At 40.3% G+C, this 11,660-nt stretch overlaps 4 protein-coding genes across 12 annotated transcripts; 1 reads left to right on the plus strand and 3 right to left on the minus strand.

Annotated features, from left to right (window-relative positions):
* Window positions 1–233: 233 nt before the first annotated feature.
* LOC103846281 (probable arabinosyltransferase ARAD1) lies at window positions 234–3,036 on the minus strand. Of its 2 annotated transcripts, XM_033281515.1 has the most exons (10): window positions 2,350–3,036; window positions 2,052–2,225; window positions 1,805–1,962; window positions 1,583–1,730; window positions 1,385–1,500; window positions 1,164–1,302; window positions 941–1,051; window positions 734–802; window positions 516–656; window positions 234–482 (listed from the first exon to the last, which is right to left on the minus strand). In XM_033281515.1, the coding sequence occupies exons 1-9, from the start codon at window positions 2,797–2,799 to the stop codon at window positions 516–518; spliced, it is 1,506 nt and encodes a 501-aa protein (XP_033137406.1). In that variant the 5' UTR covers window positions 2,800–3,036; the 3' UTR covers window positions 234–482. The 2 variants fall into 2 exon arrangements, with proteins under 2 accessions (XP_033137406.1, XP_009121427.1); XM_009123179.3 differs by having other exon boundaries at window positions 331–656.
* A 198-nt stretch (window positions 3,037–3,234) lies between these two features.
* LOC103846280 (TOM1-like protein 1) lies at window positions 3,235–6,135 on the minus strand. The gene is made up of 4 exons (XM_009123178.3): window positions 5,950–6,135; window positions 4,483–5,020; window positions 3,999–4,262; window positions 3,235–3,922 (listed from the first exon to the last, which is right to left on the minus strand). The coding sequence occupies exons 2-4, from the start codon at window positions 4,999–5,001 to the stop codon at window positions 3,476–3,478; spliced, it is 1,230 nt and encodes a 409-aa protein (XP_009121426.1). The 5' UTR covers window positions 5,002–5,020; window positions 5,950–6,135; the 3' UTR covers window positions 3,235–3,475.
* On the plus strand, window positions 5,927–8,146 carry LOC103846279 (peptidyl-tRNA hydrolase 2, mitochondrial). Of its 2 annotated transcripts, none has more exons than XM_009123177.3 (9): window positions 5,927–6,111; window positions 6,195–6,239; window positions 6,398–6,589; window positions 6,683–6,741; window positions 6,828–6,887; window positions 6,967–7,036; window positions 7,243–7,312; window positions 7,460–7,486; window positions 7,839–8,146. In XM_009123177.3, exons 1-9 carry the CDS (start codon window positions 6,001–6,003, stop codon window positions 7,886–7,888), a joined length of 684 nt encoding a protein of 227 aa, XP_009121425.1. In that variant the 5' UTR covers window positions 5,927–6,000; the 3' UTR covers window positions 7,889–8,146. The 2 variants fall into 2 exon arrangements, with proteins under 2 accessions (XP_009121425.1, XP_009121424.1); XM_009123176.3 differs by having other exon boundaries at window positions 5,967–6,126.
* Window positions 8,147–8,203: 57 nt separating this feature from the next.
* Window positions 8,204–11,377, minus strand: LOC103846285 (pentatricopeptide repeat-containing protein At5g16860). Of its 7 annotated transcripts, none has more exons than XR_004452260.1 (3): window positions 8,734–11,377; window positions 8,515–8,644; window positions 8,204–8,425 (listed from the first exon to the last, which is right to left on the minus strand). XR_004452260.1 is itself a non-coding variant. In XM_033281511.1 (2 exons), the coding sequence occupies exon 1, from the start codon at window positions 11,313–11,315 to the stop codon at window positions 8,763–8,765; it is 2,553 nt and encodes an 850-aa protein (XP_033137402.1). In that variant the 5' UTR covers window positions 11,316–11,377; the 3' UTR covers window positions 8,204–8,644; window positions 8,734–8,762. The 7 variants fall into 7 exon arrangements, 1 of the variants encoding a protein (XP_033137402.1); XR_004452259.1 differs by having other exon boundaries at window positions 8,204–8,443; XR_004452257.1 differs by having other exon boundaries at window positions 8,515–8,652.
* Between the last annotated feature and the right edge of the window lie 283 nt (window positions 11,378–11,660).

Consider the following 11,660-nt stretch of genomic DNA (forward strand, 5'->3'; position numbering starts at 1 on the left):
TAATTGAAATGAACAAATACGCGGTCGTCACGGGTATTTCAAGCTGGCTTCTATTTCTATCTATGGTATGATGGTACTATATGAACTCTTTACGTGTGTACGCACGCACATTGGTCAAAAAAATGTAATTTACTTCTTTCATATTTAAGGAAGGGTGTAACTGCTAACAAAGACTAATTCTCATTTTTCTTTGTCAAAAACACAGAACACACACGTAATAACTCACCCACCTATTACCTAATTTCTTTTCATTTTTTTTCTTATACATATATTAAATGAATATCCATGTTAACAACACAAACCATCTCCGGATAACTAGAGGATGGAACAGATATGAAAACTTATGTTCGTGTGACTTGATCGGGATTTGTTATACTGCTGGTCTGCGAAGCTGCATTTGAGCATATACATTAAAGCAATGGTGAGATTGTATAGGAAACGAATTTCAATAGCCTTTTTGAGCGTACATATCCAAGGGATTTTCAAGACTTGAAAATGTGAAGTGACGGATCTTCTTAAGACAAGAGATGACTCAACGAATTGGAGGCTGTAGAGTTCGGTCTCCAGCAATCGCATCTGCAAATACTCCTAGATCCGTTCACCACCCGTTGTGACCTCCTCGTGTGAAGCTTAATGTTCACAAGCTTTCCAGCTATCTGTCATTCCAACAAGAACATCAGACTTTCCTCGATCATAGATTTTTCAACCAACATACTCTTGTAGGTATACATACCATTCTCCATGTCAAATCCTCTGGACCTAAAGGCTGAGCAGGGCTTGAATATAGGAAATGCCGCGAGTACTGAAAAAAAAAAGAACCACACAGTGACACAGCATAGAAAATATAAGTATCCACTAATGAGGTAGACTACTTATTTGTATACGGCAAGTTAGGTTGATGTCATTTTTAAAAACCAGAGCTTGGGAAGATGAGAATTACTTGAGCAAGGCTATTCTGGAATTTCTTGACTTGGGAGGGTAAAAGGCTTCTCAAATGATTGACAAGCCACCCTGGTTGTATTGCATCACTAGAAGAAACAATCACAGCAACCTAAGAGGAACAATAAAGAAAGAAATGAGTGCGAAGAAGACATACAGACCTTGATAAATACCTAGACGAGTTCAAAAAAGTTAGATCACCAATGTAATTTATGTTGACATACCTTCCTGTAATCAAGTATTCCTTCAAAAGGAAGTTCCAGCTCGTCACTGACTACAACAGGTATACAGCCACTGACAATGGCATCAAACAGTCTCGCCGAGGATGGTGTGTCACCAGCAGGACACAAACAGAATAAAGATCTGCTAAAAATGCAGACATAGTTAGGAAAACCTAAAAAACTGTTATCACATCCAAACGGTTAGGAAGCAACTTAGACTTTACCTACGCATGCCTTCCTGAGCTGCCAGTTTCCCTCCTTCTCCGGCAGTCCCTTCAGTGATGATCACATCCTTGACACCACTTAGTTCCGAACCAAGCTTGGCACGTATTTTACCTCCCTAAGAAAAACAATTCAGTAAAACCAAAACATGAGCGACAAAATCTATAAGACCAAGGCAGAGAGAGAGGCATGACTCTTACAGCGTTCCTCTTAAGCCGTCCTCGAAAAAAAAGAAGTGTGGTCCTCATCGGTGCACTTTCCGACAAGCATTTGGCATCACATAGATCAACATTTGGAACGTAAGGAAGAATCAGGTCTTTCTCCAGTGAAACTTGCCCAGGCTTATACCTACAATTTCAAACAGAATCAACAAAGTATCGCTTAGAGAGCAAACTACATGACTCGGAATCTTAGAGTCTAACCAGTTCCCAGTAGAGTCCATATCTGGTAAAAGCCAGATAGCGTTCTTCACAAATTTGCGGACGGTCTTGAAAGACCAGGGATGGTGAATAGGAAAGATATGATCCCTTCCCTCAGATCTTTTCCAAGCAGGCTGATCAGTAACCCACTTCAAAGCTTCCTACAGTTGGAGAAAGAGTTAAAAAAGGAGCTATCTAAAATAATTATATTTATTAGTAAATATATATAATAATCAAAGCTCACTCACACCCTATAGAGTGCTTTGCATTGCTGCTTCTCCAGCAAGAAGAAGCTGATTGTGGTGAAAAACGGAACATAGTAAAAGTCTGCTTCCTCCTGCTTATGAACCCTCACAACACTTTTCAAACGCCTCTCGGATTCAGGAGAGATCAGATCAGCCCATAGCCAATAATCCACAGAATGCTGCAAATAGATAAAAATAGATAATGTTATTCAGTACTGATCACAATGAAGGAATGGTTACTAATCAACTAAATGATTCAAAATCAATAAAGCTTTCATCTTTATCTCCCTCTTGTGCTAGTACCTGTTCGATTAGGCGATGCACAGGGCTACCGTTAGAGGTGGCGTTCGAAGTCTCCTTGTAAGTATTGTGAAACAACCATAGAAGATCGAAGGTAAACTTCTTCGGCATCTCGTACACGTAAACCTTAACCGGATAAACCGGATCTTCGTCTAACAACCGATTCTCTCTCTCAAACACCATCTCATCGAGCTTCCTCACATCATCATCTTCCTTCTCGCCACGCACCGTGTCGTCTCTCGATGGTGGATTAAGCTTCGGCGCGTTGTGGATCAGAAACTGCTCAAGCGAGGCTACGAAGGACGTCTCTATCCGGACCGGTGGGTTCGGAGAGGAAGGGAAGGTGAAAAGGATGACGAGTAGAGAGAAGGAGGAGATGATGAGTGTGAAGATTATGGTTTTGGATCTGAATCTGGGGAGAGTACGATGGTGATTCTGTTGTTTTCCAGCCATTGCCTGATCTGATTCTTCCTTCCTCTCCTTAGAGTGAAGTAGGAAAAGCCACGATGCGTTTCTCTTACCGCAATTAATTATTTTTGCGACTGCGGTTCAAAACGCTAAATTGAGAATCAATGTGTACTTTTTCGTTGAAACCGCCTGCTACTGCTGTTAAAAATTAAAACACAATCTTTGAAATTATCTCCAATCTATAACACCGTTATATTGTCGAGATTTTACTATTTTAACGTGATTTCAACACTGAAAACTTCTTTTATTTCCAATCCGACTCCAAAACATTATTTTAGTATGATTTTTCGTACTAAATCTCTTTAAACAACACTAAAAGTTACACTATTTTACTATAACACTATAATTTCATACCAAATTTGGTATAAGAATATAGTATCACATTAAAATGATGTAATTTTTAGTATTGGATCGAAAAAATTACGCTAAAATAGTCTAAACATTACAATAAAGTTTTGAAGTTTGGTTGGTGATGGTTGGAGCAGATAAAGTTTGAAATCTATGTCTGACATCTCCATCATAAGACCATCACATAAGTCAAGAGAGATCCTTAAACACAACTTACTTACACTAAAACTGTTTTGAATCATCAATTAAACACCAAATTCATTTTAAAAAAAAAAGAAAAAAGAGTTCAGCTTTTCGCAGGAAAGAAACCATCTCAGAATCGAATGAGATCATCGCTTTTAGACGGAGACTGCTGCTTTTTCGTGTCATCAGTTGAAGAAGAATCACCATCTCCGCCACTTTTCTTGCCAAATATCATCTCATCTAGATCATCCATCATGTCATCCCCACTCCCACCACCACCTCCTCCATGGCTCCCACCTCGTGCAATCGATGATTTTCTGACTAGAGATTCTTCTTTCCCATGATCTGAAGCGTCATCAGGCTCTTCAGCAACGGGAATCATGGCTGGTTCAGGTGTGGTTAGCGGTGCTGAGGGTTTGTTCATCTCCTCGTACTTGGACAGTGTTTTCACAAGCTCGTCGTTCACGTTCAAGGCTTCGAATAGAAGGGCTTCGTCTTCACCTGCTGTTTCGATGATTCTTTGGACTGTGGTTTGAGACTGACGGCATTGTTGTACAAGTGTCGTTGTCAAGTCATCCTGAAAACCAGAGAAATTTTTAAAAAATGGTCAATGAGCAACTTGATCAAAGGCTACTAAATAAAAGTCGACTTACCTGTAAAGCATCGTGTTGAGGTGAAGAGGACAGAACCGTGGAAAGAAGTTCAATGCTGTTTCTTGCTATATCGAATGCTTCCTTTGTCTCCTCCGCGGTAAAGCTTCTTACAGGAGCATTATACTGAGCATGTTCAGACTCATGCGCATGCTGAGCAGGATCAGCATTCACTTCTGGTGCTGGAGCTGACCGAGCAGGGGTGAAAATAGGTGCCAAGCTCTCGTTGTCTCGTCCAGGGAAACGGATACCTCTCGCTTTTAAGCTCTATAACATAAAGACAAAAAACACCAACACTTGATCATAATGGATTCAGACATCAGAACGCACTTTCTTAATTTTCAAAGCCAAATTAGTCAGAAACAATAGTCATCTTATCTGTAACACATTTGCTTGACCTAAGTTTGCTGAAGGCAAGTATGCTATATGTATACTCAATAAGCAAAGCCAGTAAAGACGCAAGAAACTTCAACTCAATCATAGTTACCTTGTAAGTTTCTTCGAAAACTGGTAGGTAGCGGAGTTCACTGGTCGATTCTCCCCAAGCTTCTATCAGTATCAAAGCCTTGTTCCGATTATTCACAACTGTCTGCGGATCATCAATAAGCTTCACCATTTCATCAAGGACTCTCTCAGCTGCCACCTCCGAGAAGGCCTTCTCACAGTTCTTAACACACGTCTCAAGTAAAACCAAGGCAAGGTACTGAATCCTAGGCTGGTTCATCATTATCCTCTTCTTAATCCCACGGATCAAATCAACGCTATTAATCGTCTCCTGATTAATCATGTCGCATATCTCCAAGTTCATATCCCAGTCAGGCTCCTCTAGATTCTCCGAAGTAGCATCCTCAACTATCTTATCAGTTGGGTTAGGGCCTTGGAAAAGCTCCTTGACTTTGAAGCTCATCGAGCTCATACCAGCAGTGATTTTGTTGCTCACTTCCGAACCTCCAATCTTGAGGCGCTCGCCAAAGGCGGTAACTTTGTCCATGAGATTGTCACTCATCTTTGCTGATTCTCAAAACCTGTGAAATGGAACACATCAGAGCCTACTCATGCCCAAGACATCAAGAAGCTGGAACTGTACATACATAACAAGACACTAAAACCAGAAACATCAACTTATTCATGCTTCAATTATACTAAACAGTAGCAAGCAACACAGAAAGTGAACACAATTAACAGTCAGAAAACAACTTAACGACTCAGTAGAGGTTCATCCCATAACCAAATACACAAGAAGGTTCAAATCTGAAATTCATGGAGTCTACTACGTAATAATAATAATAATCAAGAACCTAGGCTATCCAAATTAGTTGAAGGGACTATGAACTCAACAGACATCTATCAGAAATGGAGATCTGCAAGTGTTGTTCAAACTATCAGTCGCCAAAGCTATTAGCTAGTAATAAAGCATGACCTTCTGGGAAGTGTCTAAAGTACGCACTAGATTGTGTATAACAGTGATTCTTCTCAGATCTCCAAAAATACCACATACATTACTTCTTTTCAACAGTGAAAATTCAGATAAAACCTTTTTAAAATGCAATATATTACTTCTAACGTTATCATCAATCTCTTGCACCACATCAAACAACGTAGGCGTGTCAAGCAGAAAACTTTACTAAGACCCGGGAACAAGAAACTACCTAAATGGCCTACAGAGACAAGGACACATCATCAAGGTACTAACTTTTTCGACGATTACAAAAGCTGATTTAACCAGAAATTAAAAAAAGATTTATACTGACGAAACTAATTAGGGTTTGTTGAGAGAACCAAATCGATTTCAAATCGGAAATTCGAAGAAACAGGAACATTGAAATGATCACTAATCAAGAAAAAAAAACACAATAATCATATCATCGAAAGCCCCATAAGTAGAGAGCGATCAACACGAAACAGTAAACATAAACAGCCAAATCGCAACTCGATCTAAAACGAAATGTTTTACCTTTGCTACGTCAGAAAATGATGAGAAGCTCAGAAGATAACTAAGCCGAATATGAAACGATCTAGCAACAAGAAGGCGACTAGAAGAGAGTCAATATCGTTGACGCCAAATTCTCAACGAAGAAGAAGAAGAAGAAAATGCTCTCTCTCTCTTACGTGTTTGGTCGCGAGAATAACTGTATCCCTTCCTTTACGCTACCATTATATTTTCTTTTATTAATCTTTTTATTTAATTTTTTAATATAGAGAGAAAAAACTTCATCTTCATCGCCGTTCTCTCTCTCGAACTTGGTAAGCTTCTTCGATTCTCTTCTTCTTAGACCATTGACAATCCTAATTGTTCCCTTTCTGTTGTATAAACTTGATTCAGATTACTTAGAGTTGATCGCTGTTACTTAGAACCAGTTTTGGATTCTCAGTTGTAATCATTTGCATCTGGTTTATTGTAGTATTTGTTGACGATGGATTTGACGTGGTTGAGTGCTCTAATCGTTGGAGCTGCACTTGGATTCTGCATTGGCACACGTCGTTCCAAGCCTCCTCCTGTTGAGGCTGCTGTTGATGGAGATACCAACAAACTGATTCCAAAGAGTCCTCTCGAGATTGAGAAACTCGCTGATATCCTCGATGATTTCAAAATGGTATCTTTAGCCTCCCTCTATGATCTCTTTACTGTAATCAAAACAAAAGATGTTGAATTTGAGTTCCTTTTTTTTTTGTGTTTTGTGCGTAAGGTTTTGGTTGTGAGGAATGATCTTAAAATGGGTAAAGGCAAGATTGCTGCACAATGCAGGTGGCTGAAACTAATAATACTCTCTGTTTCTCTTTTAAGTGCTTTTTTTTATAATTTCAGTTCATATCTGGTTTGTTCTTTTGCAGTCATGCAACTCTAGGTTTATACAAAAAGCTAGTTCGTCGAGCTCCAAAAGCGTTGGACTGGTATCTCTCCATGTCATTACCAACCCCATTTATTTACTTAAGTATGGATTGGATTTGAATGCATTGGTTTCGATTGCAGCTGGGAGGAGTGTGCACAACCTAAAGTTGTTGTGAAAATCGAGACCGAGGATGAGATGCTAGAATTGCAAGTGAGTTTTACTAACAAAAGTTACTGTAAAGTTTTGGATTTGTTTAATTGAGAGATTTATGTTGGATCTACAGCTTTAGTGCTGTTGTCAAATCTACTAGATGTTAGTTTGTTCTGACCACATAAGGAATTGGAGATTTCATAGAGTTTTGTCTTGACTATTTCCATGTCGTAGATCTTGTCTTGACTGTTCACAAAAATTGACAGGAAAGAGCCAAATCCCTTAAACTGCCTACCCATATCACCATCGATGCTGGAAGGACTCAGATCGCTCCAAGTGAGTTTCATTGTTCATGCCCCCTCACAAATTTCAAATCCCTTTGTGTTTGCTAGTTTATTACCAACAAGGAATCTCTTATGAATCGATCTTAGGACCGTGCTCTGTGAAAATGTGATTCTAATATAGTTCTATGTTCTTTTCCAGATTCAAGGACAGTTATGGCTATTCTTGGTAAGTAGTTATTTTTGATCCAATTCATCTGCTTGAACTTTGAAGCTTAAGACTCTGATGAACAATAGATGAGTTTGAGGATTCAAAATCACACTTGCCTTAGATAACTAAATATACAAGTTTATTAGAAACTACTCTGACCACCTGGTACTTGTCCTTGACCCTGAATGAAATCTATAGCTCAAGCTCAAATGTTGACTTAGTTAGAAGAGGCTGTATAGTGTATAGTTTTGTGTTTCATTTGAATCCATATGGGCTGTTCTATGATAGGGAAATAGAGATTCTTCTAGCAAATTTTCTTTATAGTTCAACATCAACAACAAACTAACACTGAAAGATGTTGCTTCTGCAGGACCAGTCCAAGTTGTTGATGAAGTTACAGGTGGACTGAAGCTTCTTTAACAGCTTCAAATTTCTATGTTAACATCTCTTCTATCGGATCTCTCAGATGGATAAAAAGAAAGGAGAGACATGCACTCTACCTTCTCTCCAGATAGAATCTCTGAGAAATTTGAAGTTGTTCTGTTTACTCATTCCTGATGATGACGAAAAATCCCATTTTAAAGCAATTTTCTCAACTTTTCATGAACATATACAATTTGTCTCTCTGGGATCAGATTTTGATTAACCAATGGTGGTATAAATATTTGTTTCTTTTTATTTTTGTACTAGAGTTAGCAAAGTTTGATCCTTTTTTGACAAATTGAGAAAATGGTATGTTCAAATGCCAATCTAGGACTTTATTTGAGAAGTAACAAATGTATAACAAATCATGGAATGTGATTCTATATTCTCTTTTCTACCAAACATAAACAAGCCAGAGTTATACTCATCTACAAAAATTGCTTTATATTATACAATCTATATGCGGTTGGTCTGTAAGCACAATGCTTTTTATCCTTTTCTATCTCCCTTCAGGAAGTATCCTTATTTCACAACCTGTGTGATGTTGGAGACCTGTTCATGTAATATGAAACAGCACTAAGAAAGTAAGTATAAGGAGACAACTAGAGGAAGTAAACAAGAACCTGTTGGGTTATTAATTTCTGGCTGTGTACCTATCTGGCTAGCTTAGTGTCATGGCCGACATGTGCTTGACCCAGATGCCGATAAACCTGCCCTGTCACTTTTGTTCATCCAGTTGAGTAGGATCTAACACTTCAAAGCTGCAGAAACAAATTTTTATCCTCACGTCAGAAGATCTGAATCGAAGCTATAATTACTGTTTCAATTAATCATGAACATACCGCTTAAGGTCATGCACTGAGAGGTATCATCACCAGTAACCTTTGCAGGAACACATTCCATTTTTGAAATGATGGAAGCGACTCGAATCCCTCAATATAATCTCATGATCAATGATTCTAGAGATGTATGTGAACGCAGTATGGCAATCGCCACACACCCGTAAATTCTTAGTGATCCTGATAGCTGCACCTTGTGAAGTTGTTAGAATACCGTATGCAAGAGCTAATTTCTCACTGTGGTCCAAAAGTAGATCACCCTTCTCTTCATCGTCTACATCATGCAGAGCAAAGTCTTTCTCAGGAACATAACCAATGTCCTTAATCCGTTGCATATGATCTGAGAGAACCTGATATATCTCTTTAGCTCGTGGATGTGTTTTATCACCCACAAAGAACGTAGTGGTTCCTTTGATTCCTTCCACCCAGCTACAACCAGGTCTTTTTCTAACTCCCTTATGTCTCATCAAAGATCTGACCCTAGCCACATCTTTCCAACGCCCTGTACTTGCATATATATTCGAGAGCAACGTGTATGATCCATCGTTATTAGATGCTAACTCTGTTATTTTCTTAGCGGCGTACTCCCCGAGTTCAACTTTTCCATGGATTCTACAGCAGCTGAGCAGAGCAACCCACACCACAGGAGGAGGCTCCATTGGCATCTCTTCAATGAGACGCAAAGCTGCATCCAACTTTCCAGCACGACCCAACAGGTCAACCATGCAGGCATAATGCTCCGGGCCAGGAGTAACCCCAAAATCAGTTTCCATTCTATTGAAATACTCCATGCCCTCATCGATCATTCCCGAATGGCTGCAAGCATACAGTACAACAAGTAATGTAACACCATCAAGCTTAAAACCCATTTTCCACATCTCATCGAAGATTCCAAGAGCTTCTTCTCCATAACCATGCATACCGTAACCCGTCATCAGAGATGTCCAAGTAACTTCATTTCTCTCAGTCATGCTGTCAAATACAAACCGACCTTTACCGATGTCTCCACATTTTGCATACATATCTATTAGGCAGTTCGATACAAAAAGTGGTACTGCATTCTTCTGGTTGCGCAATGCATAAGCGTGAATCTGCTTGCCAATTCTTAGTGCAGCTAAACTCGCACATGCCACAAGGGCACATGATATGGTAAATGCATTTGGTCTTGTTTGCTCGAACATCTCAGTGAAGAGTTTGAGAGCTTTATTTGCGTCTCCATGCTGGGAGTATCCACCGATCATCACGGTCCAAGTCACAACATCTCTGTCTTTTGGGGAAACTGAATCAAACATGGAACGCGCAGTATCAACTTCTTTGCACTTAGCATACATGTCAATCAGTTGATTAATGACCATATTATCATCACCGTGTACGTTCCGACACAAGTCTATGGGATGCTTGATGGCATAACAATGAATCTCTTTACCATGCATCAATGCTCCAACAGAAGCACAACCGGAAAGAACCGAAATAAGAGTAACTTCGTTTGGTTTCACCCCGGAAGACAGCATCTGCCTAAACACACCCAATGCTTCATATCCAAGTCCCCTTTGAGCATACCCTGATATAGCAGCACTCCAAGTAACAACATCCATTTTAATCTTCTCTTCCCGCATCTTCTCGAATAACCTAACAACATCATCAAACCTCCCAACCTCCGAATATCCAGCAACCATAACATTCCAGGACACTACATCTTTCAACCTCATGTTCGAGAAAACCATGTTTGCCTCATCCATCATCCCACACTTTGCATACATATCCACCAAGCAGTTCCCTACAAACATATTCTCTATGATCTCGCTTCTGATCGCATACCCGTGAAGCTGCTTCCCTAGTGAATGAGCACCAAGAGAAGCACAAGGAGGAATCACATTCACAAGGGTAATATCATCAGGCCTGAATGCAAACTCGTTAGTCATCCGCCTCAACATCTCAACCGCCATTTTAGGCTTCCCTAACTTAGCATAACTCTCTATTATAGAGTTCCACGAGACAACATCCCAAACACGGATAACAGACATTTCATCGAACACCTTCCGTGCATCTCCCAAACAACCACAACGTGTATACATAGCCACAAGCCCGTTCCCCACAAATACATTGGACTTAAACCCGGTAACCCGAGAAAGCGCGTGTGCCGACGCTCCATAACGAACGGAGGTGATCTCGCCGCAAGCCTTGAAGACGAAGGGGAACGTGTAATTATCCGGCGTCCATGACAGAGAATGCATAAGGCGGAACAAAGAGAGGGGCTCGCTGAAACGGCCATTTTCGCCGTAGAAGCGGATGAGAGAGTTCCAGTGGTAGACGCCGGCGTCGGAGGGAGGGAATCGACGGAGGAGAGATACGGCGGAGGATGAGCAGCCGAGGGAGATGTAGGTGGAGATGAGGTGGGAAGTGCGATTCAAGGTTAGGATTGCGAGGGAGATGAGTTTCCCGTGAATGAGCTTGACTTGAGAAATGGTCTTGCATTTGTGAATGAACGGCGGCGTTATCTCCGGCGGAGATGTGGAGAAGAGAGAGGGTTTAAGGTAGTGGTGGGGTTTCGCGGCGGCGTTGGGGATGAGGTTGCGGCGGATCATGCTAGAGTTACTGGTGGTTAAGTGATTGACAGGTGGTAACTAATAAATATATGGCGGGTGATTTCTGCGTTTAAACTAATACTCGGTTCGGTTCAGTTAAACTAAACCAAACTTTAAATTTATTCGGTTTAAAAATTAAGACCCAAATTAACCAAATTTCTTTCGGTCTGGGATAATTTGTTTCGTTTCTGGATTAGAAAATTTGACGAAATTAACAACAGAACCGGTTGAATAAATTAAAAGCCATCGGTTCACCCACCTACCTTTTGCGGTTAGCTGGCCGTTTAAACTTGCGTTTGTGGCTAGTTAGTGAATCGCGGTTTATAGTTCCGCGCCTTTTTCACA

The sequence above is a fragment of the Brassica rapa genome, chromosome A10 (assembly GCF_000309985.2).
Source record: "Brassica rapa cultivar Chiifu-401-42 chromosome A10, CAAS_Brap_v3.01, whole genome shotgun sequence".
Classification (NCBI taxonomy): Eukaryota; Viridiplantae; Streptophyta; class Magnoliopsida; order Brassicales; family Brassicaceae; genus Brassica; species Brassica rapa.

Excerpts from the sequence above, each read along its gene's own strand:
- LOC103846279 (XM_009123176.3), top strand. The coding sequence starts at position 6,001 with ATGAAACGATCTAGCAACAAGAAGGCGACTAGAAGAGAGTCAATATCG. Across the intron at positions 6,742-6,827 it reads AAGATTGCTGCACAATGCAG|TCATGCAACTCTAGGTTTAT; the intron begins GTGGCTGAAACT and ends GTTCTTTTGCAG. Across the intron at positions 7,037-7,242 it reads ATGAGATGCTAGAATTGCAA|GAAAGAGCCAAATCCCTTAA; the intron begins GTGAGTTTTACT and ends AAAAATTGACAG.
- LOC103846281 (XM_033281515.1), bottom strand. The coding sequence starts at position 2,799 with ATGGCTGGAAAACAACAGAATCACCATCGTACTCTCCCCAGATTCAGA. Across the intron at positions 1,731-1,804 it reads ATGGACTCTACTGGGAACTG|GTATAAGCCTGGGCAAGTTT; the intron begins GTTAGACTCTAA and ends TTGAAATTGTAG. Across the intron at positions 1,052-1,163 it reads GAATACTTGATTACAGGAAG|GTTGCTGTGATTGTTTCTTC; the intron begins GTATGTCAACAT and ends TGTTCCTCTTAG.
- LOC103846285 (XM_033281511.1), bottom strand. The coding sequence starts at position 11,315 with ATGATCCGCCGCAACCTCATCCCCAACGCCGCCGCGAAACCCCACCAC.
- LOC103846280 (XM_009123178.3), bottom strand. The coding sequence starts at position 5,001 with ATGAGTGACAATCTCATGGACAAAGTTACCGCCTTTGGCGAGCGCCTC. Across the intron at positions 4,263-4,482 it reads TTTTCGAAGAAACTTACAAG|AGCTTAAAAGCGAGAGGTAT; the intron begins GTAACTATGATT and ends TTTATGTTATAG. Across the intron at positions 3,923-3,998 it reads CTCAACACGATGCTTTACAG|GATGACTTGACAACGACACT; the intron begins GTAAGTCGACTT and ends TCTGGTTTTCAG.